At 42.4% G+C, this 25,564-nt stretch overlaps 1 protein-coding gene across 1 annotated transcript in view; it reads right to left on the bottom strand.

Annotated features, from left to right (window-relative positions):
* Nucleotides 1-18,468, bottom strand: part of Entpd5 (ectonucleoside triphosphate diphosphohydrolase 5 (inactive)) — a 29,467-nt gene extending 10,999 nt beyond the window's left edge. The window contains exons 1-10 of the mRNA XM_041657948.1: nucleotides 18,446-18,468; nucleotides 8,936-9,218; nucleotides 7,912-7,991; nucleotides 6,353-6,496; nucleotides 3,823-3,898; nucleotides 3,567-3,602; nucleotides 2,774-2,862; nucleotides 2,459-2,538; nucleotides 1,813-1,874; nucleotides 906-1,007 (exon numbers count right to left, since the gene is read on the bottom strand). Coding sequence (XP_041513882.1) covers nucleotides 906-1,007; nucleotides 1,813-1,874; nucleotides 2,459-2,538; nucleotides 2,774-2,862; nucleotides 3,567-3,602; nucleotides 3,823-3,898; nucleotides 6,353-6,496; nucleotides 7,912-7,991; nucleotides 8,936-9,152 — 886 coding nt within the window. The 5' untranslated portion in view covers nucleotides 9,153-9,218; nucleotides 18,446-18,468. The remainder of the gene's footprint in view (nucleotides 1-905; nucleotides 1,008-1,812; nucleotides 1,875-2,458; nucleotides 2,539-2,773; nucleotides 2,863-3,566; nucleotides 3,603-3,822; nucleotides 3,899-6,352; nucleotides 6,497-7,911; nucleotides 7,992-8,935; nucleotides 9,219-18,445) is intronic.
* Between the last annotated feature and the right edge of the window lie 7,096 nt (nucleotides 18,469-25,564).

Genomic DNA, 25,564 nt, shown 5'->3' with positions numbered 1-25,564 from the left:
AGCAACCATGTGAAGGCTCACAACTAACTGCACCTCCAGTCCCAGCGGACCTGACTTCCTCTTCTGACCTCCATGGGTATTAGGCGCACACACAGTGCTCATACAAACATGCAGGCAAAACACATAAAATACATACACATAAAAAATAAATTATTTATTTATTTATTTTGGTTTTTTGAGATAGGGTTTCCCTGTGTAACAGTCCTAGCTGTCCTGGAACTGGCTCTTGTAGACCAGGCTGACCTGAAACTCACAGGGATTCATCTGCCTCTGCCTCCCAAGTGCTGGGATTAAAGGCGTGCCCACCACCGCCCGGCCAAAATAATAAATCTTAAAAATGACAAAAATATAAAATTAACTGAAGAAACCAAAAAAAGGTGGCTGAGTTTTAGAAGTCTTTAAAAAGATGTATGACCTTCCTCAACCTCACTGTTCGTGTCCATGGCAGCTCCTCCCCTTAACCTGTGATCACCAAAAACAGCCACAGCCACCGTGGTACTTACTGCCGTCATTATGTTTCACGGTCTTTGTGAGCAATTATTCAGAAAGCTTGTTTCTTTCTCTGGGAAAACACAATGTCCCCTTTATTTTAATGTCTGTGCCTTTTATAGTATCTGAAATGAATGATTCTTATCTCAATTGAGTTTTACTGTAACTGAAGTTGTTAAGCATACACTGGATCTGAAAGAGGAACTCACACTGCTGCACCAGACAGGTTACAACTCCTCCACGGGGCAGAACAGAATGCAGAGCACCTGCTGCCTTGCTTGCTGGCCCCTGAACATATCAACAGTGAGTGCTTCCAATATGGTAAGTCTCTCTGGGCTCTGGAACAGGTTCCTATAGGACTCTCCCAGACCATGAACGATGAAGGGAATTTTAACCAGTGAAGAAACACCACTCACCTTCTTGGTTGCCACCATACTGATATTTCACACCCCCAAAGATCCACTCCGCTTCCAACCATCTTGGTAAACAGGCACTTCGAAATGTATGTCCATCAGTTCCTGGAAGAACCACAACACAGGAAAGCAAGCGTGTGAGAGAGGGAATGTAGAAGCACACAGGCTGCAAGGAATCATCAAGGGATCTGGGCCTCACAATCTTATGAAACTGGTTCCTTGGCTGCATCCTGTGACATGGATTCTTCACAGGCTCTGTGGTAGTGGTGAACTCTCTAAATCAGAGGCAAATTTTCATGCATATGCACATTTGGCAGGATTTATAACTTTTATCACATCCCAAAGAAATAAAGAAAATAGTAATGTTAGTTTCTTTCTTTAATAGAGGAACATTCCTCCACTGGTAGCTGAGATATTCAAGATACTTGGTAAACTGAAGTGGTACATGCTCCTCATCCCAGTACTAGTTTACTGTGAGCAAGGCACTGGAGTGCATCAGATGCCGAAATCATGTTTAAGGTGAAGATCAGGGCACAGAAAGGTCAACGATTTGTTCCCAATCACAAAGCTGGGACTGCAGCCAGTTCTGTCTGTGCCCAGCTATGAAGACAGAAAGGAAACTGCTCAGTCATTCCACTTGGCAAACACAACAGACCTTGTTTCCTGACAAAGGCTTGTACAAGTTCCTACTCCACACTGTTGAGCTTCAGGCTTGCAGACACAGGCTCTTACCCTATATGAGCAGCCCTCACTGTCGAGGTGACGGAAACATCACAGCACCAGCCATTTTTGTGTCTATTATGCAACACAACCCTTTGCTCCACAGAATGAATGCCAAGGAAGGGAAGAGGCGAGCTGCGATTGGCACCACTCCCACTGTCTCCCGCCACGAACTGGTACTCAGACAAACCTTTTGTTTCCAGGGCTCCCAGCGTTGCCAGTCTTGCAGCTTTCAATCCAAATCCCAGGTAACTGTAAAATAGAGGATTGACCGATTTCAGGCTGTCCTGGATGTTTTCAGCCCTCTGCTGCCTTTTTCAAATGTGACGTGATTCTCTGACTCCCTTTGGAACATGGAAACTTTGCCCCATGTCTCTGTGCCACATTATTCATGTAACCAATAAAAGAAGACTCTGGAATCCGGATCAAGGATATGCAGTAAATGGCTCAGGTGTGATGCCAAAGAATAGATCATTCCTGGTGGTCCAGCCTGAGAACCAGCCCCAGAAAAAGTTCTCATTGGTTTAGCTCTTATCAATTCCAGACTGCTCTCTCAACATTGGAGCCCAGATCACAGGAGTTGGTATGGAGCTCTGGCTGAGTTCTGGGCCTTCTCCACAGGCTCCCATCTAAAGAAAAACGGACTCTTACATCACATACTTTTGAGGCCAAAACTGAGGATGCCTCCTACGTTTCTCAGGTTTGGTGTATGACTTAGGTTTCAGTAGACAGGGAGGAGATTGGCAGAGACTTTCAGAGACTGATAAGACACAGTAACAAAAAGTTATGAAAAGTAACACAATGTAAACTATTATTCTTCCCTACCCCCTCCTCACCTATGTGTATAGAGCTTAAAAGTGCTGTTAAACATCTCAAAGGAAGTGAGGTAGCCCCTAGGCGTTTGTTCCAGGGTTTTCTGCAAATCAGAAGAAGCAAAAAGACTTCAGCATCTGCAATTATATTAGGATTTTAGTACCACTATCCACAACCCTCTCCCCCAAAATCAGAGATGGGGAAGGTTCACTTTCTTCAGTCACTGACCACGTGGCCTATTCACGGTAGAGCTGACGTCTCCAAACAGGGTGCCGCTTTCTGAGCACCATGATACTGTTTAGGTGTGTTGCCAACAGGGCCTTAATAAAGTGACTCACCGCAAACTGGGGTAGAAACGTGATTTGGGTGGAGGCACCCCCCAGGTCAAGGGTCCCCACAGTATCCTGGCCATGGCCATGCAGTTGACCTGTTAATGAGAGCAAGGTATGAGTACCCAGGCCATCCAGATACTCTGTCTGGAGGTTCTCCTCTGCTTTTGTGCACCAAAGGTATTTGTCACAATTGACTGCTCTCTGAGCCCAGAGGCTGCAGGCTAATGTAAACTCGGAGGGTTGGCTGAAGCTGAGGCCTTGAAAGCAGATTATAAAATTAGCTTACCTCCCTAGCCTCTTCTTTTTTTAAAAAAGATGTTTTTTTTCAATTTAATTATGTATGTTGTAGTTATATACACATGAGTGTGGCTGTACAGAAGTTAGAGGCCTGGAGCTGAAATTATAGGTACCCAAGGGTCTATGGAAAGAACAGTAAGTGCTTTTAACTCCTAAGCCATTTCTCCAGCCCAGCCCCTTCTTTTAAAGAAAGCACAGCTGGGTGGTGGCACAAACCTTTAATCCCAGCACTAGTGAGGCAGAGGCAGGCAGATCTCTGTGAGTTCAAGGCCAGCCTGGTCTATAAGAGCTAGTTCCAGGACAGGCTCCAAAGCTACAGAGAAACCCTGTCTCAAAAAACCAAACAATAACAAATACAAAACAAAAAACAAAACCCCAAAACAAAGAAAGAACAGTATAGGAAGAAAGAAGTAGATTTTGCCCTCCTGGTAAAAATAAATAAACAAAAACTGTAAAAGCCAGTTAAAGCTAAAAGATAAATTTCAAGATGTATTTAATTTACCTGTTAGAAAGTTCACAGTAACCCAAGCTAATATGCCTAAAAGGAGAGAAAAACAAAAGGTTACATTCTAGAGCATTTTCCTCTCTGTTCTATTTCTAATTTTCATGTCTAGAGCATTGTCTCCTTGCCCTATCCCTCCCTATTTACTTAGCTCCTCTTTCTTTCCTGCTGGATCCTTATTCCCAGTCCCTTTAACTGGATCTTCCATTGACTCCACCCGCTTTCCCCACAGTATGAATTTCAGCATCTGTCCCACCTTCATCAGACCCATCCATGATGCTAACACTGTCATCTGGGACCAGGAAAGGTGACTTCTTGAAGATCTCCTCTACCTAAGGAAAAGTGCAAAAAACCTAGGTTCCATGAAGCAGTAATCATCAACAGTGATCCCATTGGCTGAGTTCTCTGCGTCTTAGAAAACAGCTCTCTCTCATTCTTTCCCAAGATAAAACAACAGCAGCACTTACTCCTTTTCCCCGGGAAGCCAGAGGAGGAACTAGGCAAGGATGTAATTTTCTTGAAAAAAAAATAAGCACATGGCATGGATTTCTTAAGAAACCATCTAGCTGGGCAGTGGTTACAAAGCTACAGAGAAACCCTGACTTTAAAAACAAAAACAAACAAAAAAGAAACCCATCTAAATTTATTATCAATTGGACCTAGGGAAGAATATATATTTAACCCTTCCATCTGAATCAAGAGCCTGTACTTTTTGTTAGCACCCTGACTAACTCCACCTGGTCAAGCAGTGAACGCTGACAAGCCTAGAAGGAGCTGAGGCACTCTGCCTCTGCTGGATTTTGGTGCACAGCTAGGGCCTATAGAGACTTAGGGAGTCCTCACACCTAGCCTCATGGAGTCTTACTGAAGAGGTGTGAACGAAGGCCTTACACAAATGTTCCTGATTCTTCATAAGTATAGGCCACCGATACATGCATTATGGCCTTAAAATGTTTTTAAGGACATTTATGGATTTTTGTGTATGAGTGTGCACATATGTGTGCATTCATGTGGGCCTGTGCACGGCACAGCACATGTCTGGAGGTTAAGAGCACTTGTTGCTCTCGCAGAGACCAGGTTCCATTCCATCACTCACATAGTGGTTCACACCATCTATTATTTCAGTTTCAAGGGATCTAACCCCCTCTTCTCACCTCCATAGGAACCAGGCATGCGTTTGGTACACAGAAATGCATGCAAGCAAAATACTTATAAAATAAAAAGTAAATCTAAAGAAAAAACTTTTCGGGACGGAGAGATGGCTCAGAGGTTAAGAGAACTGACTGCTGTTCTGGAGGTCCTGAGTTCAATTCCCAGCAACCACATGATGGCTCACACCCATCTATAACGAGATCTGATGCCCAGAACACTATATACATAATAAATAAATTAAAAAAATAACAAAAGAATAATAATTTAAAAAAAAGAAAAAACTTTTTAATAAAAATTGGGATTTGAATTTCCACAGACATGCTTGGACAAGAACTTAAACCCTATGGGCTGAGAGTCAGGAAACCTGCTCCCAGGAAGCCCTTGTTAACGACTCGCCTTAAACTAGGACAAGAACACAATTCAGGTGGAGGCACTTTGGAGGGCTGAATCCCACTCTGCTGTGATTATTTTTATTATAATGAGATTCTGCCTATATAAATGTTCTTTACAACATGAAATCTAATGTTTAATATTTCTTGTAATATCTTTATTATATAAATACATACAATATAATATAAAGTTTAATAAAATTGCATTTAAATTTTTATTTGAATAACAATATTTTAAAAATATTCCCAACATTTTATGCTGAGAGAAAAAAACAGACTTACAAAGCCAGAGACTATAAACTGTATAATGTTTCATTTTATGAAACATAAGAAGAAACAAAACTTACCTACAGTGAGAGAATGCAAATCTGTGGTTGCCTGGTTTCAAGAGTAGTGAAAACAGACTGAAAAAGGGTACAAGACCTCTATATTTGTCAAAACACCTTTATCTGAGTGCTTTACATGTACATTTACATTTTAATTTGTGTGTGCATATTTGCAGTGTGTGTACACATTTGTGTGCACAGATGTATGCAGGGCAGAGGTCAATTTTAAGCTTTCCTTCTCAAGGTCTGTCACCTTCATTTATGAGACAGGATTTCTCACTGGGGCCTGGGTGGTTAGGTTATGCTGGTTGGCCAACAAGTCCCAGGGATCCCCTGTCTTCATTTCCGCAGCACTGAGATCTCGGATGTGTGCCAACATGCCTGGTATTTTTATGGATGTGCTGGGGATCCAATGCTCAGACCCTGATAAGTAGACAGATTTCATTATATGTAATTTTTCTTCAGTAGAGTTTATTTAAAACCATTTCTATATTATACCTTTGGAAAATTCAAATAAATGATATCTTGGAGGGCAGGTGAGCTGGCTGAGTAGGTAAGGGCACTAGTCACCAAGCCTGATTATCTGGGTGGAAGCTGTGACTGAACTCTACGTTGACCTCTGACATCCATGCTGCACCCTGGCACATGCTGAGTTCACACACACACAAACACATTCAAAATAAACAAAAAAATAAATGCAATAAAAATATCATGGAAGGAGTACTTTGAACTTTTTAAGGAAAACCTCTTTAAGTTGAAGGGTGGTAATTTAAAATGTAATGACCAGCTGACTACCCAGTCACCACAATAACTGAGCAATGATGGGATACTAAAAGCAGCAGTCACTCCCAAGTACTTCTTAAAAGAAAAAAACAGAAACAAAACCCAGCATTATCCAAGATTCAGATTCAAAAATCACCTCCCAGAGCAGAGCTTGGGCTTTCTGTTCTGGCAGTAAACGCAGTCCAGCTGTTGCTTTCAGAACCACTGGGGTCCTTTTCCAGTGACTTTTCGGGATTGAGTCTTTGGCCAAATCCAAGAGTTCTTGAACAGTCTCAGCGCCCTTTAAAAGAGAATGGCATTAGTATTGGTGCTTAAAAGCATTAATTTTCTTATAAGAACCCAGGTTTGATTCCCAGCACCCACATGGCAGCTAATGACTGTCTGTAACTCCAGTCCTGGAAGTGTCTGATGCCCTCTTTTGTCCACCACAGGCAATGGTGAAGATAGGAAAAACACCCGTACACAAAAATAAAATGAAAAAAAAAAAAACCCTCTGTTTTATTTATTTATTTATTTATTTTTTAAAAGAGTTTACTTATTATGTATACAATACAGTGTGCTGCCTCCATGTAAGGCTGCAGGCCAGAAGAGGGCACCAGATCTCATTGTAGATGGTTGTGAGCCACCATGTGGTTGCTGGGAATTGAACTCAGGACCTCTGGAAGAACAATCAGCATCCTTAACCTCTGAGCCATCTCTCCAGCCCCAACCCTCTGTTTTATTAAGTGAAAATTTATTCTGATAACAAGCTACCCATTGAGACAAAACTTCTTTACTCCTCCTGCTTCAGTCTCCCACATGCTGGCTGAGTAGACAGGTATGAGCCAGCACACTCCTCCTCTTAGCAAACATAATACAATCTTCCTTTCTAAATGTCAAATCCTCTTCTGCTAATGAAGCTGCTTTCACTAGTTCAGACCCTTAGCACATTTGCCAATTACCTGCTCAACTAGAAAACACATTTCAGTTCTTTAAGCTCACACTGTTTTATTTATTTGTTTAAGACAAGGTCTCTCTGTAGCCCAGGCTGTCAAAACAAAACAAATACATTTCACTATATAACCTAAATTGGCCTCAAACTCTTGGTAATCTTCCTGCCTCAGACTACCAAATGCTGGGGATTACAGGTATGAGCCACCACACCCAGCCAGGTTGGCAGCTAGCTAGCAAGCCCCATCAATCCTCCTGTCTCTGATCCCCACAGTGCTGTGGTGACAGGCAGTCAAGCAATGACATGTCAACTTTTTCCGTGGGCGCTGGGGTCTGAGCTCAGCTCCTCACACTTGCACAGCAAGTACTTCTAATCACTGAGGCACCTGTCCCACTCCCCAAATCTATTTCTAGCCTTCTTTCTACTCCTTGTGAGTCTGGGGTATCCAGTTCAGAACCTCACTAAGAAGGAAAAATGTTCTCACATGCCCTCACTATTATTACTGAACAGCACGAGATTTACAACATGAGTTAATGACAGGGGTGTTGTAGAGCTATCATGAGACTGAAACAATATGGGCACAATTTTAAGGCCTTCTAATGCCACTGAGTGTGTTCAAGGTCAGCTGTGTTAACTTAGTGAGATGCTGACCCAAATACAAAGTAAAAGGTTTCTTGGACAGAGCTCAACCACAGAGCACTCACTCTGGGCTTTCTCCTTAGCATATACAACATGGAAACAAAAGAATCGATCATAACACTCACCTGCTTGGGTTGATCTGCAAAAGCAGAGAGTCCTGGCTTCACAGACTCAAAAATCTCACCTTCCAGAAAGGGAAGCTGTCCTATTTTGTCCACGAAACAGAGAGGGGGTAGGGGTTACCAGATGTTAGACTACTTCAAATGCTAATCTCTAGACATTGTTGTATGATTTAGTAAATTAAAAGTCTCCAGCTGAGCTGTGAGGAATGCTTTGCAGAACTGTTAGGAAGGGGACCACAGGGTGTTAAGCAACCCTGACGGTTCCTCTGCTCTCTCTCTCTGGTGAAACTCCAGCTCTTATTCCTTCCCCCAACTCTCTCTTTCTTTTTCAAACTGTTAATAGACTTTGGAGACAGTTTCACTATGTAACCCAGGCTGGCCTTGAGCTCCCTACACAACCTCAGCTGGTCTTGAATTGTGGTCCTCCCGCCTGAGTTCCTGGGCTCTTTAGATAACCCAAGGAAAGAAAACTGACATTTCAGAGAAAGTTACTCTTCAAGGTCCCCTCAGTTCCCTTTCCAAGGACGGCAGGGAAAACTTACTGGGACACTTTCCCCCAGAATCACTGCCAACATTCTCAATATTCTGGACCTCTGGGGTATTAACCTTTAGAGAAGATGGATGAGTTATAGCTATACTTGGACAAAACTATCTATCTATCTATCTATCTACCTACCTACCTACCTACCTACCTATGAGTCAATGCCTGTTGTGTGGCCGAGGATGACCCTATTCTCCTGCTTTCCCCTCCATGCACTAGCATGCACAACTTATGTGCTGTTGTGGATCAAACTCAGGACTTCATGAAAGTTAGGCAAATGCTCCCCTAGCTGAGCTATGCCCCTAATCTATCCCACAAGTCTCTCTTGATTCCACATTAAACTATGTGTTCAATAATATCTCTGAAGATTGATATCCAACAGCTGGAAGGTTCTCTAATCCACACCACACCCAGCACATCTGTTTCTGGAAGAAGATGCTAAGGCATAGATACATGCAGACTGCAAAGGGTCCCAGCTGCACTTACCTGCTGTTTTCTGCACAAAAGTGTAAACATGAATTCGAGTTCCAGTGCTGCCTGCATCAAACATAATTCCATAAAAGGTGCTGGCACTGACATTAATGGGGCACATGGAAGACAAGAAGACACCCTCGAACCAAGTCTGCTGTTCTCTGTAGAAGACAGTGCTGCCAACACAGGCTATCATCAGCATGAAAAAGACAGCGTCCCAAGAAGCGGCCATATTCTTCCCAAGATGTGGACCTGAGGCTTTGTTGCTGAAGCAGGGCTGTTCACACTCCTGTAGGGGCTTAGGGAACAAAGAGACACAGGTTAGTCAATTGGCTTTTATGGTTAACCTATTTTAATAAGTAAATAAATAACTCATTATGGAAATCCTACAGATCTCCAAGGTGTTCCTTCTCTATTTCTCATAACCAGTACAACAAGCTAAACCAGGGCAACTCAGGCTCTTAGGCCTTTCTACCAAAGAGTATCTGGTTCCAAGAGGAAACTGGGATTTAAAATATACTTTCCCACACTTTGTCTTGAATTGTAGGGTGGTTTTCACATACTCAAAGGCTGTCTTCTTCCCTGCTTCTATGGGTCGACTTAATTTTCTTCTTTCCATTTTGACAAGTTTGCCTTTATATCATACACTAACATGCCTTCCTCCTCTTGGTTTTGACTGGCACTTAAGAAGCTCTTTGGGGGCTGGAGAGAGGACTCAGAGGTTAAGAGTACTGCACTGCCTGCTTGTCCAGAGGTCCTGAGATCAATTCCTAGCAACCACATGGTGGCTCACAGCCATCTATCATGAAATCTGGTGCCCTCTTCTGGGATGCAGGCATGCATGATATATAAATAAATCTTTAAAAAAGAAGTTTCTTTCAACTGGGCCTGATGATATAGACCTGTAATCCCAGCTATTCATGAGGCTAAGGTTGGAAGGATCACAAGTTTGAGACCTACCTGGGCTGCAAAGTAAGTTTAAGGTCAGCCTGTTCAACTTAAGAAAGTTATTTCAAAATGGAACATTTTAAAGGGGGATGTAGGTCAATTAGAATGCTTGACCAGCATGCATAAATCCCCGAATTTGATACTCAGCACCACATGAACCAAGCATGGAAGTAAAAGTTTGTCATCTTAGTGCTCAGGAAAGTAGAGGCAAAGGGTCAGAATTTCAAATCATCCTTGCCTACTGCGGTAGTTTAAACAGGCATGGCCCCCATAGACTCATGTGTTTGAATGCTTGTCTGTAGGGAGTGGCACTATTCAGAGGTGTGGTCTTGTTGGAATAGGTGTAATCTTTTTGGAGGAAATGTGGACTTGGGCTTTGAGGTTTCCTATGCTCGAGCTACCCACAGTGACACAGTTTACTTCCTGCTGACTTAGGATCAAGATGTAGAACTCTCATTTTCTCCAGCACCGTGTCTGCCTGCATGCTGCCATGTCCCACCAGGATGATAATGGACTGAACCTCTGAAACTGTAAGCATCCTCAATTAAATGTTGTCATTTAAAAGAGTTGCTGTGGTCATGGTGCTTCTTCACAGCAACAGAAACCCTAGCTAAGTCACCTATACTCTAGTTTGAGGCCAGCCTAGGATATATGAGACCCTGTCTCAAAACAAGGTCACAGCAGTGGTGTGGGATTGCTGGGGATATAACTGAGTAGAGTGTTTTCCTACTAAGAGGCCCTATATTTAATGTTAGTGCTGAAGAAAAAATGCTGAACTTCTAAATTAAAGTTGTAAAGACGGTATAAACTCAGGACTGAAGGGTGGCTGGGTTGGCGAAGAACTTGCACAGCATGCAGGAAGCACTAGGTTAGGGTTAAACAGGTGTCAGTGCCTTCCTGTAATCTTAGCAAATTCAGGAGCTGGAAGTAGGAAGGTTAGGAGTTCAAGGTCATCCTCAGATAAGTAGTGCCTTTGAAACCAGCAGGTTGGTCAAAACTGAAGTCAGGGAGGCTGAGGCAGGCGTATTGCTGTGAGCTCGAGGCTAGCCTGGTCTATACAGTGAGCTCCAGGCCAGCCAGTGCTACTTGGTGAGAAGTTGTCTCAGAAAAAAAAAAAGAGTAATTCAAGGTCATCCTTAGCTACTTACACATTGGATTTAAGTCTCACCAACAACCAAGTTATAAAACATCTCTCCTTGTGTTTATGGACTTCCAGAAGTAGGCTACCAAACTGTACCTGTGGTCAATATTGGCAGCGGCTTCATGTACAACATTTTAAGGAAATAAATCAACTTAAGTCCAAACTCCTAACAAGACTACCACACTTTACGTTTCAGATCATGTGATTGTCATGAGAACTTAGAATGAATGGGTAAATTTCTCACACATCGATCTCTTTTGTCTGTATACAAGGTCTGTGTATCATGTTTTTGCTCCGTGTAGGGAGGCCTGAATGGGAGTCAAATATCCTGGAACTGGAGTTACATAACACTTGTTCCCAGCCATGTGGGTACTGAACATTGAGCCTGGGTCCTCTGCAAGAGTAGCCTGTGCTCTTAACTGCTGAGCAGCCTGTGAATGGACAAATTATGGCAGAGACATTCCATGTCTTGCTGGAAGTCAGAAAGCAAGTCGGTGGTGAAATCCTGACCAGAAATCAGATGCTTTATCCACCTTTCATTGTCTCTGATTTCAAACACCCCCTTATGGCAAATGTCTACGTGTTCATGTGTTGTGCCAGGGTCTATGTAGCCCCAGCTGTCCTGGAACTATGTAGACCAGGCTGTCCAAAAACCTATAGAGAGATCCACATGCCTCTGCCTCCCAAGTACTGAGATCAAAGGTTTTGCACCACCACACCTGGCCCTAGCAACTGTATTTTTCGTTCTTTTTTAAAAAATTTATTTTATTATGTATATAACACTCTGCCTCTATGTATGCTTGCAGGTCAGAAGAAGGCGCCAGATCTCATTACAGATGGTTGTGAGCCACCATGTAGGAATTGAACTCAGGACCTCTGGAAGAGCAGCCAGTGCTCTTAACAGTGCTGAACCATCTCTCCAGCCCCCGCAACTGTATTTTTAAATGTGCCTTCAGAAGAGACAAAACCAGCATGTGCTAGCTAACTATTTGTTTTGAATTTGTTCAAATGATGCTGGGAACCTAGCATAAAAGCAAGGAACACAACAAAGAGAACACAACTGTCAAGTCTGAGTCCTGGGTTTCAGTCCAGTGCTTGTATCTCCTGGGGAGCTACACAATCCTGAGGAGTCCCTTAGCCTCTAAGGCTTCACTGCCTCCTCTGTGAAAGGGGGGTGAGAACAAGGGTTCTGTTTCTCCTCTATGGTTTTCTGTGTTTAAGTCACATGATATTGTTTAAAGATTGATTATTTAATATGTTGTGGGAAATGCGAAGAAACAATAGATTTGTTATTATTGTTATATTATTATCAGTTACTATTATTACTGACTTCTCAAAAGGTACAAGAAGCTTTTTTTCATCATAATGCATCAAAGCCATTAAAGGAAGTGTGAATGAATGTTCCTGAAATCTGTGGTGAAACCTTCAGTAGCAGGGCTAGAGAGATGGCTCAGAAGTTAAGAGTATGTACTGCTCTTACAGAGGCCCTGAGTTGGGTTCCCAGCACCCACACAGGGTCATTTGCAACTGCCTATCATTCCAGATCCTGGGGATCTGATACTCTTATGCAAGCACTCATCCAACACACACAATTAGAATAAAATAAATCTCGTTAAAAAAAAAAGACCCAAACCTTCAGTAGTAGCCTTCAGTGGAACAACGGAATCAATTCTATGTGGTTGTTTTAAACATTTATTCTTTCCTAGGTGGACATTACATGAAAACCAAACCAAATAGGGCACTCTTCTTGGTGATTTCCAGCTGACCTACACTGTGAAGAGAGCTAGAGGTCCTCGTGCTGGGGTTTCTCGGCCTCAGCACAGACTCCTGGGGCTGAGGGCTCCTGGTCCCAGGCTGTCCCGTGTATAGGAGGTTGTTTAGTGGCATCTCTGGCCTGTATGCACTAGATGTCTGCAGAAGGCTTCACTGCACCCCTCCCCAGGACATCAGCTGTGACAACCAGAAGTGACTGTGGACATCTCCAGCCATCTCCTGGCTGTTGCTCCTGCTTTCCTGGCAGCAGTAAGGAATGCCACAGCTGTCCTCTAACACGTAAGTCTTGCTTAGTTGCTGTTATGTATTTACGCCAAACGGTTCCGTTTCTGAACTTCTGGGTTAAGTCAATGCTACTGGTTAATTCACAAGATCTGAAACCAAAGCCTATTCCCCAGGCTTTTTATCCCTATAGAACACTTGGTACACACGGAGTATACAGATTAGGGGTCCTAGATTATTCTCCTTTGTTAACCATCTGGGGTTTGTTTAGCCAAAACACTTCTCTCCCCAGAAACAACATGTCACATAAAGTTAAGCAAATGAAAGTTTAAACTTGTAGTTTAAAAGTATTTAAAGAAGCTGTGGTTATTGAACGCACGGCAATGGCAGGTTGAAAAGCTACTTGAGGATCAAGGCTCAACTTCTATCCTATGGCTAAGAATGAAAGCTGTTATTTAGGGGGAAATAAACAATGAGAATTGCTAATCTTTCAGAATCCCAAACAAAGGAAACTCTATTCCAGGAAAGCAATCACAGAAAGGGCAGATGCCTGGCCAGACTTCTTGAAGTGAGTAGTACTCCTTCTTCTTCTTCTTTTTTTTTGGGGGGGGGGGGGTTTCTGAGACAGGGTTTCTCTGTAGCTTTGGAGCCTGTCCTGGAACTAGCTCTTGTAGACCAGGCTGGCCTCGAACTCACAGAGATCCGCCTGCCTCTGCCTCCTGAGTGCTGGGATTAAAGGCATGTACTACCACCACCCGGCCGACTTGTACTCACTTCTTAAAGCACTACCTTTGCTGGTTCTTCTTTTACAGCAAGTGGGCAGCTCATGAAGGTCAACTTAAAATAGCTGAAAGCAGAAATACTATTTTAGATATTCTTGTGTTTTGAGACAAAGTTTTTTGTTTTTTTTTAAAATGTAGTCTTGACTGGGCTTGAATTCATAGAGATCAGCCTGCTTCTGCCTCTCAGCAGAATGTATCACCATGCCCTGCTGCTTTAGACTTTGTTCATCGGCTTTCTCAATCTGTCACTAAACTCCTTCTGGGGTCACTCAGATTTTCTGCATTACTGTAGTTTCCATAAACCTCTCCAGCAAACATTCATTGAGCAGACACCTGTTTTCTTCCAGGAGATTAAAAAGGGGGGAAACACACACTAAGTATCTGTTTCCATGGAGCTAGAAACTGCAGAGTCATACTTGTGTGAGGAGAAGGTCAAACAAAGGGTTTACAAGAAAGCAAGACCACACGAGATTCCTTTGCCCTCAGCACCTTGACATGGTATTAGAAGAGCTTTCGCTGTGGAGTTGACCGAGGCGCTGCATCTCACAAGACCTGCTTGCATGACTTGCTCACTTTTTCACAGGCTTTACTCACATGCCATTTTCTCAGTGAAATCCTCCCTGCCTTCCTTTTTGAAAATTGCAGCTCAGCTGGCTCCATGCTCATTCTCTGCTTTTCTTCACGGTGACTTTCTCCTCCCAACTCCCAGTCTCCTCTATTTCCATGTTCCTCCTTTCTCCACTTCTATCCTCCATGTTCCTCCACCTACAGGGATTTCTGAGTTTTGCTTCTGATGTGTTTATGGCTAGAACAGTGATAATACACCGTAGGTGCTGGATAAACACCCTGAAGGGATCAAAGCAGTCCTAATAGCTCAGACATAGGTCTGGACCATTTGGCACAGCATAGGAACTTGACTTCTTTCCAAAGAATTAATCTCCCCACACCGGAGAACTTGATCCCAAGCTGCCAAGAACAGACTATTTTTCCAAATGTGTAGATTACACAGAGGTTTCATTTTGTCCAAATGAGTTAAGTTTTATGCTACTCAAATTAATTTAGACAGTTGTTTCCTTTTTAAAGACTGGGAAGAATACAATATTCTAAATCCACTCTTTTCAGAACTGCTTTCTCCAGTAATCTCTTGCTCATTCTCTTCTCCCCAACACAGCCCCTTCAACTACTCTACGTCTTTGGTACAGGTAATGTGTGCCCATCTCCTGTTACTGTCTTTTCAAAAGTAGTTTTTGGTTTGTTTGTTTCTGATGTCTCCCTGTGTGGCTCAGGCTGGCCTCTAACTCAGATCCTGCTTCCTTCATCTCCTGAGCTTATCACTGTTCCTTTATAACCAGAGTAAACACTGGCCCTCCTGCCAGCCTCCCCGGAGCTTCAGTTTGCTTCTTCCTCATCTTCCATGCCCTCTAGACTATGGGAGAGCACCATGCAGGAGGCTCCGGACCCCAGGAGGTACTCACCAGATCCTGTCTGCCTGTTTGCTAGGAGTGCTTGCGCTCACTGTGGATTGCCTTTGCTCTTTGCTCCTTGTCCAGCCCGTCTGAAACAAGCCTTGCTTCACACATGAGTCACCCCGTGCTAGTTTGCAACTGTGGAGATTTTTGCCAACTCATTCTCTTTTATCTTTTATCATTTATCTTCCATTCTTCCCTTCTCCACCTTTTGTGTGCATTTACTTCTATAATTGCTAAATGCCAACCAACAGAATTATTGCTCCTAGGGCAGAGTTTCCTTTTTTTTTTTTCTTTTGGTGGGGTGGGGTGGATGATGTTTTGAGATAGAGTTTCTCTGTGTAGCCCCGGTGGTCCTGGAAGTCACTTTGTAGACCAGGCTGGTCTCAAACTCAGAGATCTACTCTGTCTCTGCCTCTTGAATGCTGGGATTAAAAATGTGAATTACTATTTCCCAACAGGGCAGAAGTTTCTTAAGAACTGAATTCTAGCTGGGCGGTAGTGCCACACGCCTTTAATCCCGGCACTCGGGAGGCAGAAGCAGGTGGTTCAAGGCCAGCCTGGTCTACAGAGCTAGTTCCAGGACAACTAGGGCTGTTATACAGAGAAACCCTGTCTTGAAACACAAAAACAAAACAAAACAAAAAAGTGAATTTTAGTGGGGTTTGGTAGCACAGGGCTATAACCCAAGCACCTGAGTGTTGAGATATGAACATTACAAGTCTGAAATCACCTGGGGATAAAAGAGTTCAAGGCCAGCTGGGCAGCAGTGGCCTTTAATCCCAGCACTAGGGAGGCAGAGGCCTGGTCTACAAGAGCTAGTTCCAGGACAGGCTCCAAAGCAACACAGAGAAACCCTGTCTTGAAAAACAAAACAAAAAAAAAAAAAGAAAGAAAAAAAAAGAAAAAAGAAAGAGTTCAAGGCCACCATGAGCTAAGTAATGAGATTTTGTCTCTAAAAAGAAAATAAATCCTTGAATTTTATTTTTTTACTTACATGGCCTTGCTGGGTGTGCACTGTGTTTGTGAGTGCCCAGAAAGACCAGAAGGTGGCGTTGTTTAGCCCTGAAACTGGAGTTCCAGATAGTCATGAGCTACCAAATGGGTGCTGGGATCCAAACCTGGGTTCTCTACAAGAGCAACAAGTGCTCTGAGCCTCTGAATTAAGCCATCTCTCCAGCCCTTGAGTTGTTTGTACATTAGATAATCGGTGGACAAGTTAATGATAATTTCTGTTCCTGGGGTGGTCTCTAGAAAGCCGGGCAGTGGTTTTCCAACTAAGTGTCTAACATATCAGCATCAGGCTAGAGTCTAGATGCATAAAGGACATCGGTTTTAGTGGGGAGGCTTACTTAAAAAAAAAAAATCAGATGGGTAAACTAATGGCTACAATGTGTTGGGATAAGTACTCTGGGAGAAATGTGTTCAGGGCGCTAGCTGCTTAGGAGGGGGAGAGGAGGGGTAGGTGATGAATGAGGCCGAGGTAGATCCTGGGTCAGAGGAAGGCATTAACTTGAAGAGAATTTCTGAGAATCTCAAGTATGCCTAGAAAATACAGGTGTTCCAGAAGAGAGGCCAAATGTCAGGAAGGACAGTTCTGGAGGCCCTAACTCAGGGTTTTAAAGCACTAGGCTTATTTATCTTGTATGGTTCCAGGTAACACCCTGAGGTAATTATTTAGGTCTTTCCACTCCCTCCCTAAGCAAACAGCAGTATAGATCAGCTTGGATAAAATGGCAGCATTTAGCAACAATTGAGAATTTCAACAGGATAAGAGACTAGAGAAGTCCATCTGAAGTCCTGAAAACAGTGCCATGTAAACCAGCCTACTGCCAATTCATCTGTGCCCACAGCAAAGCTGCCTTTAACAAGATTAAACATTAAGCATAGGGCAATTAAAAAAAAAAAAGCATAGGGCAAGTTTAAAATGTAACTCGGATAACAGTTTTGAACAGTGAACTTAACTACAGGACTAGAAATGGCCAAAGCCACACCAAGCAAAGGAAGGTAGGTCTCAAAGGTGAGTGTGGAAGAGTTCAGCAGTGAGCATGACTCATCTGGGACCTTGGTGTCTGAAGACGATGGGCATACATAACACCTTTTAGGTTTTCAAAGTCAAATGTAGGGCCTTAGACACCCACGAATGCACCCGAAATGCAGTGGGGAAGGGGGCACCCGATCCGGCCATCTAACTAACGAGTCCCAGATTTAGACGGTGAGAGTCTGTCTCAAAAAAAAAAAAAAGTGATAGGAGAAAATTAGTAAAAATTTAATAGTTTTTTAAAAAACCTTAAATCTATTTGTTAATATAAGTAAAAGAATTAAATTTTAAAAATTACACTTCACACAATATTCTGCTCATTTCTATAAGCAAAATCTAATTAAAATTTGAAAAAAAAATGAGATACATTCCTGAAAGAGAAAGAGGAAAATAAGCCACAATTTCTACCAGTAAGTAATTGAACAACCTACTAAAACTAAATACTCAGAGTAAAAACACAAACATAAAAGGAATTTACTTTACACTACATACATTAAAATGTTTATAACCACAGAGCAGTAGAATGATAAGGTATTCAAGAGGTACTGGTAGAAAGTGGTACTACTGACCACCAGCTCAGCTTTGAAAATCACAGACAGACCTAGCCACATGTCATTTGAAACGTCAAGAAAACTAATAAAGGCTTAATGAAAAATCAATCTTTATTAAAGTCCACTAAAACTGTGTGCATGGAAACAGAGCATACTCAAATAGTAAAACTCTCCCAGTGAGGTGATTCAGCGCACACTGGGGGTGGGGGGGTGGGGGAGAAGGGAGGGAAGGGAGGGAAGGCTCTTTGCCTCAAAGTCTCGGCCAAAATCTCACCATGCTAGTCAGGGTGGATTCCCATCAGGAGGGCAGTGAGTCATAAATTCTTTAAGGTCCTACAGTCTTCAAATCACATAACTCCCATTAAAGGATTAGAATTGATGCACTGGTAGTGACAACAGATATAAAACTCTTTCTTATATGCAGATTCCTTCCTTCTGTAGTTTGTTTCCATCAGAAGGGCGTTAGATTTTCAGACCACTCGTGTCTATAAGGGTCATTCTGTACAATGAAACCATGCAGGTGCTATTTCAAAGTGAGTCTGGCAGTGCAAGCCTTCGTTCTCCATTGCGTTAAGCTGATTGAGTGGGCTACAATAATTACCTTCCAGAGGGGACAGCTGCTGCTACTGCTCCCTTCTTCTTCACAATCACAAGGTGCTTTCTTAGCCATGCGTGAAGAATCAGTCTTTTAGATAAGAATGCATCATCAATCGGAGAGGGGTTTATACTGCCCAATAAACAAATATAGTAAAAACATGAAGTAATAAGCTATCTCTACCTCATAAACAAGTACTGACTGTGGGAGGCATTTACAGCAACCCCTTTATCCAGTTTTTTTTTAATATTTATTTATTTATTATGTATACAATATTCTGTCTGTGTCTATGCCTGCAGGCCAGAAGAGGGCACCAGACCTCATTACAGATGGTTGTGAGCCACCATGTGGTAGCTGGGAATTGAACTCAGGACCTTTGGAAGAGCAGGCAATGCTCTTAACCACTGAGCCATCTCTCCAGCCCCCCTTTATCCAGTTTTGCTTAGCAAAGTTTCAGTTATCCACAGCTGACTGTGGTTGAAAAACATTTAAATGGAAAATTCTGAAAATGAACAATTTATAAGTTTCAAATATCTTTTTATCAAAGCATAGTTATATTTATCCTATTTTATCATTTATTATTGTATTTCACTTATAAATTAAACTGTCTCACAAGCAGAAGCATACAGGAAGACATTATATATAGGACTCAGTAACTTTTTTGGAGATAGGGTCTCACTATGCAGCCCTGCAAAAGAGTAATTACTAAAGATCAGTAAAGCCCCAGTTCTAAACTTGACTGTGGGAACATATGCCGCACAGTGCACATGTGTCTGTGTACTATGTGTGTGCGTGTGTGCAGGTGGAAACCAGAGGGTGATTCTTTCCACTTTACTGAGACAAGGTCTTTCACTAGAATGACTGCCAGCAAGTCCCTGGGATATGCCTGTCTCTGCTGCCCAGTACATGAAGTTAGAGGTATTGCTTTCACGCCTGGCTTCTTGTGTGGGTACTGGGGATCCAAACTCAGGTCCTCATGTTGGCACAGCAAGAACCAAGTGGGAACCTCACATACCTGAGCCACCTCCACCTCCCCAGGCCTCAGAGGAGATTTTCTTATACTCTGTTGACTACAAACACTTTGCCTAGCACCCTTTATAGTCCTAGGATGTAGTAGGATTTCCTTAAAAGCAAGCAAACAAACCCTTAAGAGCTGGAGAGATGCCACAGCAATTAAAGAGTCTTTGCAGGGCTGGAGAGTCAGCTCAGAGGTTAAGAGCACTGGCTGCTCTTCCAGAGGTCCTGAGTTCAATTCCCAGCAACCACAGGGTGGCTCACACCATCTATAATGAGATCTGGTGCTCTCTTCTGGTGTGTGTGCAGGAATAGAGGAAAAAGAGTCCTTGTAGTTCTTGCAGAGGAACCATGTTTGAACTCATTTCCCAGAGGCTCACAATTCCAATTCCAAGGAATCTGACATCCCTAGCCTCCTGGGGAACCTGCACTCGTGTGTACATATCTACTTGTGTGTACATATCTACAGATAGAGTCTACAGATAGAGAGACAGGCAGGCAGGGCTACACACAAACACACACACACACACACACACACACACACACACACCACATTTAATTAAAAATTAAATTGCAAACTGGGCAGTGCTTTTAATCCCAGCACTTGGAAGGCAGAGGTAGGTGGATCTCTGAGTTCAAGTCCAGCCTGGTCTACAGAGTGAGTTCCAGGACAGCCAAGGCTACACAGCAAAACCCTGCCTCAACAAAACAAACAAACAAACAAACAAACAAAAAACCATTAAATAATCCAAGATAATGAGTCAAAACCAGAGATACTTCAAACTGGCACTTCTATAGTACTCTTCCAGCTTTATTGACTCATATACAAAGATTAAACAGATTCTTTTACTAGTCCCTTAATTTTTCAGTGGCACCACAACTTTCTTAATATGAAATTTAAAAAGTTCATTAGTTTTTGTTTTTGTTTTTTTGTTTTTTTTTTTGGTTTTTCGAGACAGGGTTTCTCTGTGGTTTTGGAGCCTGTCCTGGAACTAGCTCTTGTAGACCAAGCTGGCCTTGAACTCACAGAGATCCATCTGCCTCTGTCCCCTAGTGCTGTGATGATTAAAGGCATGCACCACCACTGACTGGCAGGCCCCATATTTCCAGCCCATCCAATTGTGAAGATAAGCCAGGCCCACAGTGATGGCTCACTTATGTGCACGCTACCAAGTCCAACAACCTGAGTTCAACCTGGCCCCATGTGGTAGAATGAGAGAACTGACTCCCCAGGTAATTTCCCGACTTCCACACCCTGTTGTGGCACACTGACCCTCACACCCACACCCACTACTCCTCCTAAATAAATAAATGTGATTTTTTTAAAGGATAGGCTAAAAGCGCAGATTTATAAAACTTGCTGGTTTATAAATGGTGACAGCTAATTAATTCCCATTAAAATCTAAAAATATCACTGTTCCCCCACAACCCACTCAACCAATCAACCAACCAACCAACCAACCAGATAATATAAGATGAAGCAAACATATTTATAGACAGTCTAGCCCTCAAGTCACAAGGATCAAAGACAATCTTCTGACATTCTAAGTTCTTTTGTTTCCTTTTTTCATCAATTTTTATTATTTATTTACTTGAGACAAGGTCTCTCTCTATAGACCAGGCTGGTCTTGAATTCATAGAGATTCACCCTCTTCTACCTCCTAAACGCTGGGATTACAGGTGTGTGCACCTGGTTTAGACTGTTTCTATCAGTGATATTTTGTGTACCCACGTGGAGGGGGATATATGTGCATATCACTGTCTGAGTATGGAGGTAGGCCTCTAACAACATGGATTTTTTCACAGAGTCTCGAGTAACCTAGGCTGTCTTCAGTTTTCACTTTAAGATGTAACTGAAGATAACCCTGAACTGTCTCTGCCTACCTCCACCTTCTAAATGCTAGGACTGCGAGGGTGTGACACCATAACTTCGGCGTCCTTCACTTTTGAGTTCCCAGGCTACCTTTCCCTACGCTTTGCCTGCTTCCTGACAAGAACCCACTGCTGCCCTCCAGTGCTTCTCAAACCCTCAGGTCATTTTAATAACCGGGCAACTGGGTGTGGCAGCACATGGCTGTAACCTTAGCACTTGAAAGGCTGAAACTGGAGAACCAAAACTTCAAGGTTGCCTGGGCTACTACTGACTTTGAGGCAAATTGGGCATAGCAAGACCTTGTCTCAAACACATACACATACACACACACACACACACACACACACACATCACAAACACACCACAAACACCCAAACTCTAAAGCTCCTTAGTTATATTTTTAAATTTTATTTATTTTTTATTTTATGTGTATTGCTGTTTTGCCTGTACGTATGTCTGTGTGAGGGTGGCAGGTCCCCTGGAACTGTAGTTACAGACAGTTGTGAGCTGCCTTGTGTGGATGCTGGAAATTGCACCAGGGTCCTCTGGAAGAGCAGTCAGTGCTCTTAACTGCTGAGTCATCTCTCCAGTCCCTCTTAGTTATGTTGTATTATTTACTTATTTGTGGTGTGTGTTTGTGTTTGTACACCTTTATAGTAAGAACTCTCTCTTGTTCCCAAGTGCCCCTCAGTCTAATAGGAGCTTGGGATGTACTGTTTCCTCATTAGACACTTGAGAGTTTGTTGTTGTTTTTGAGACAAGGTCTCATGGAACCTTCCTGTTCTGCCTCCCCAGTACTAGTATTACAAGTATGAGCACTATGTCAGGCGATTTTTCCTAAACGGATGAAAATCTGAAGTATCTGTTACATGTTACCCTAAAACTTGGGTCTTTTTCTTCCTTCTTCCTCCCTAACCTCCACCCTCTCACTATGTGGCCCTGGTTAGATTGAACTCACTGTATTGACCAGGCTGGACTTGAATTCACAAAGATCCACCTGCCTCCACCTCTCTAGCATTGAGATTAAAGATATGCACTACCACACCTATCCAGGGATACTTTTCTTAAAGAATTGACTTTTAGTTTAAGCTAATGGTTGTGTTGGGAGAAATAATTAATAAAAACACAATATTTTGGAAAGAACTAACAATTAATTAGTTAATAATCATTTATAAGAATACAATATGTTTCGCCGGGCTGTGGTGGCACACGCCTTTAATCCCAGCACTCGGGAGGCAGAGGCAGGAGGATCTTTGTGAGTTTGAGGCCAGCCTGGTCTACAAGAGCTAGTTCCAGGACAGGCTCCAAAGCTACAGGGAAACCCTGTCTCGAAAAGCAAAAAGAATACAATATGTTAGAGACAAGGTCTCATGTAGCTTATGTTGGCCTTTATCCTTGTAGCTAGGGATGACCCTGAATTTCTGATTTCCTGCTTCTACTTTCTAAATTCTGGGACTACAGGCATGTGTTGCTACACCCACTATATGCAGTGCTGGAGACCCAGGGATTAAAGCATCGTAGGAAAGTACTCTGCCAACTAAGTTACATCCCAGCCCCAATACATCTTATATACAATTTAAACAGTAAATTTAAATCAATTTAATTGGAAAAATAAATCTTGACCCTCCAGGATTCCTTATAGTGCTCCTGTAGGAATTTGAACTAATCACACACAAAATAATGTCCATTTAATATACCTGAGTTCCATCCTCAGATCCCACAATAAAAGGAGAAAACCAATTCTATGTGGTTAAAAAAGTAGGATAAAGGTAACTCATTTCTACAGTGTTCAGAAACACTGATCAGCCTCTTTAGATAGAGTTTGTATAATGAAATATTTACCTGTAGGACTCAGCAAGCCTTGAAAAGCTTAACAAAAACAGAGCACCCAAAGGAAGATTTTAACTTCCAACTATTATCACCTGCCAGAATAGGACTCAGCCATCAATAAGTTTAAAGGAGGCCTGAGTCTCAGTAGTCTACCCTGAAAGCAATACCTGGTTTCTGGAAGGACCACAAACTGAGATTACCCAAGCACCACCCAAGAACAGACCATTCAAAGGAAATGCCTAATGTTCCAACTGCTGTAGATAGGACCACCTGCCAGCACACACTCACCAGGACACCCCTAGACAAATGTCAGCCAGTCAGGGGCCCTGAACCTCAGAAACCCCTCACCCCCACCTTTACTACTATAAAAACCCAACTCTAACTGAGCTCAGGGCTCTCCGATTATTCCAATACGTTGGACACATGGAGAGACCGAGTTTGCAAACTTGATTAAAATAAAGACTCTTTGGTTTTACATACGGGACTCAGTCTCCTTGTTGATTTTGGGTGACTTGGCAGATCTGGGCATAACATACCCAGGATTCTACAAGCTGCATGAAAACAAAATTAATGGCTGTTTTTCAGTACAAAACCTTATCTCTGAAGTAAATAAAACTCAGTAAAGTCATAGTTAACTAATGATTAAACAGTTCTAAAAACACCTGGAGAAAAGATTAGGCATAATATTAATTTTGCTACAAAATAGTCCTGAGTTGAACTCACACCTGATAATAACATAATCAATGAGTAAGAAAAAAAAATCTACCTTTGGCAAAGGGTGGTCAAATTCAAGAATGACATAAAAGCAAACAACTCCTACCCGGAGGCAGAAGCATCTGAGGTGCATATTCAGCTTCAAGCTAGCAGAGATGGTACCTGTGTCTCGATGCTCTACTTACCAGGGTCATAATGGTCCCCTCTGCTGGAACATTCAGCCAAGGTACTCTTCATTTCTGTATCAACCAAGAACTGTGCAAACTGAGCATAAAACATCAACAAGTCCAAGTCAACAAAATGCTAAATGACTATGTCTTAAAAGCACTCAACAAGTCAAAGTCAACAAAATACTAAATGACTATGTCTTAAAAGCATTCAATGGTCCCAACAATGAAACAAAGCAAATTTCATGAAACTTAACAGTGAAGCTAGCTAGTCAGCAATTGCGGAAGGAAATGGAAACAGGTAAGCTTCTGAACAGGAACTCCCCCCCCACACACACACACACTCTTCACTCTCAGTTACTTCCTGTCGAAAGATGACTGAATAACAGTACCCAGTTCTTTGGTGGAGAATGCGGAGGCTCAGAACACTGTAGTCTCTAAAACTACTTCCACCAGAATAGAGTATCATGGCATTTCTTTTGTGATTAGTGTCAGTGCTGGCAAGATGGCTTAGTGAATAATTAGAGTACTTGCCGTGCAAACCTTATGACCTGAGCTCAACTTTTAGGACCCAGGAAGAGAACGGATTCCATGCACACATCATATCCATCTACACACTCATCTGCCCCCACACATCATATTTACACAATACACACAGAGAGAGAGAAAATTTAAAAGTTTCTTTTTGAGACAGGGTTTCTTTGTGTAGCTCTGGCTATCCTGGAATTCACTCTGTAGACCAGGCTGGCCTTGAACTCACAGAGATCCTCCTGCCTCTGCCTCCTGAGTGTTGGGAATAAAGATGTGTGCCACCACTGGCCAGCTCTAAACTTTTTTTTAATATACATTCATGGTGGACCACCTGGTACTGAAAAACCAACTGGGAGGGAGGCTCTTCCCTGGGGAAGACTGTGTCTCCCATTCTCAGCATTACTTGGTTGCCTGTAGTTCTTTGTGTAGGGTTGGGGCCTTGGAAGGTTTCCCCTGCCATGTTAGCAAGTCTATTGGTGTCATTTCGCTCAGGTCTTCGATAGCCCTGAAACCATATACATACAAATAACATAATATGGACGGAGCAGGTTGTATTTATTTATTTAGGAATATATATATGCACACACATATAAATAAAACTATATATGTATCAGCAGTTAAAGAAAAAGAAGCTGTGAAAGAAAGAAGGAGGGAGTGTGTAAGTATAAGGGGGAATACATGGGACTGATTACAGCTGGATGGAAGAAAGGAAAGGGAAAATGGATACTATATTTTAATTTTTTTAAAAAGTAGTCTTTGAATGGAGTTGTGAAATATCAATAACTTTAGGTAGGTCTTAAAATGATATATATTTATTTATGTCACATATTTTAATCTATAAAAATAAATTCATAAAACAGGTATAAAAGGGTGAAATGCTGTAATTTTATTTTAGTCTCAAAACAGATTATTTTATGCTTGATAAAATACAATAAAATATATAGTATTTTAAAGCACAATGCATAGCCAGCCGGCACTCTGGAGGCAGAGGCAGGA

This window comes from Microtus oregoni, unplaced genomic scaffold (genome assembly GCF_018167655.1).
Source record: "Microtus oregoni isolate MIOR12 unplaced genomic scaffold, Mior012 000009F_ref0000495, whole genome shotgun sequence".
Classification (NCBI taxonomy): Eukaryota; Metazoa; Chordata; class Mammalia; order Rodentia; family Cricetidae; genus Microtus; species Microtus oregoni.
Note: the sequence above shows the minus strand (reverse complement) of the source record. Positions and strands in the feature narration are given on the sequence as shown.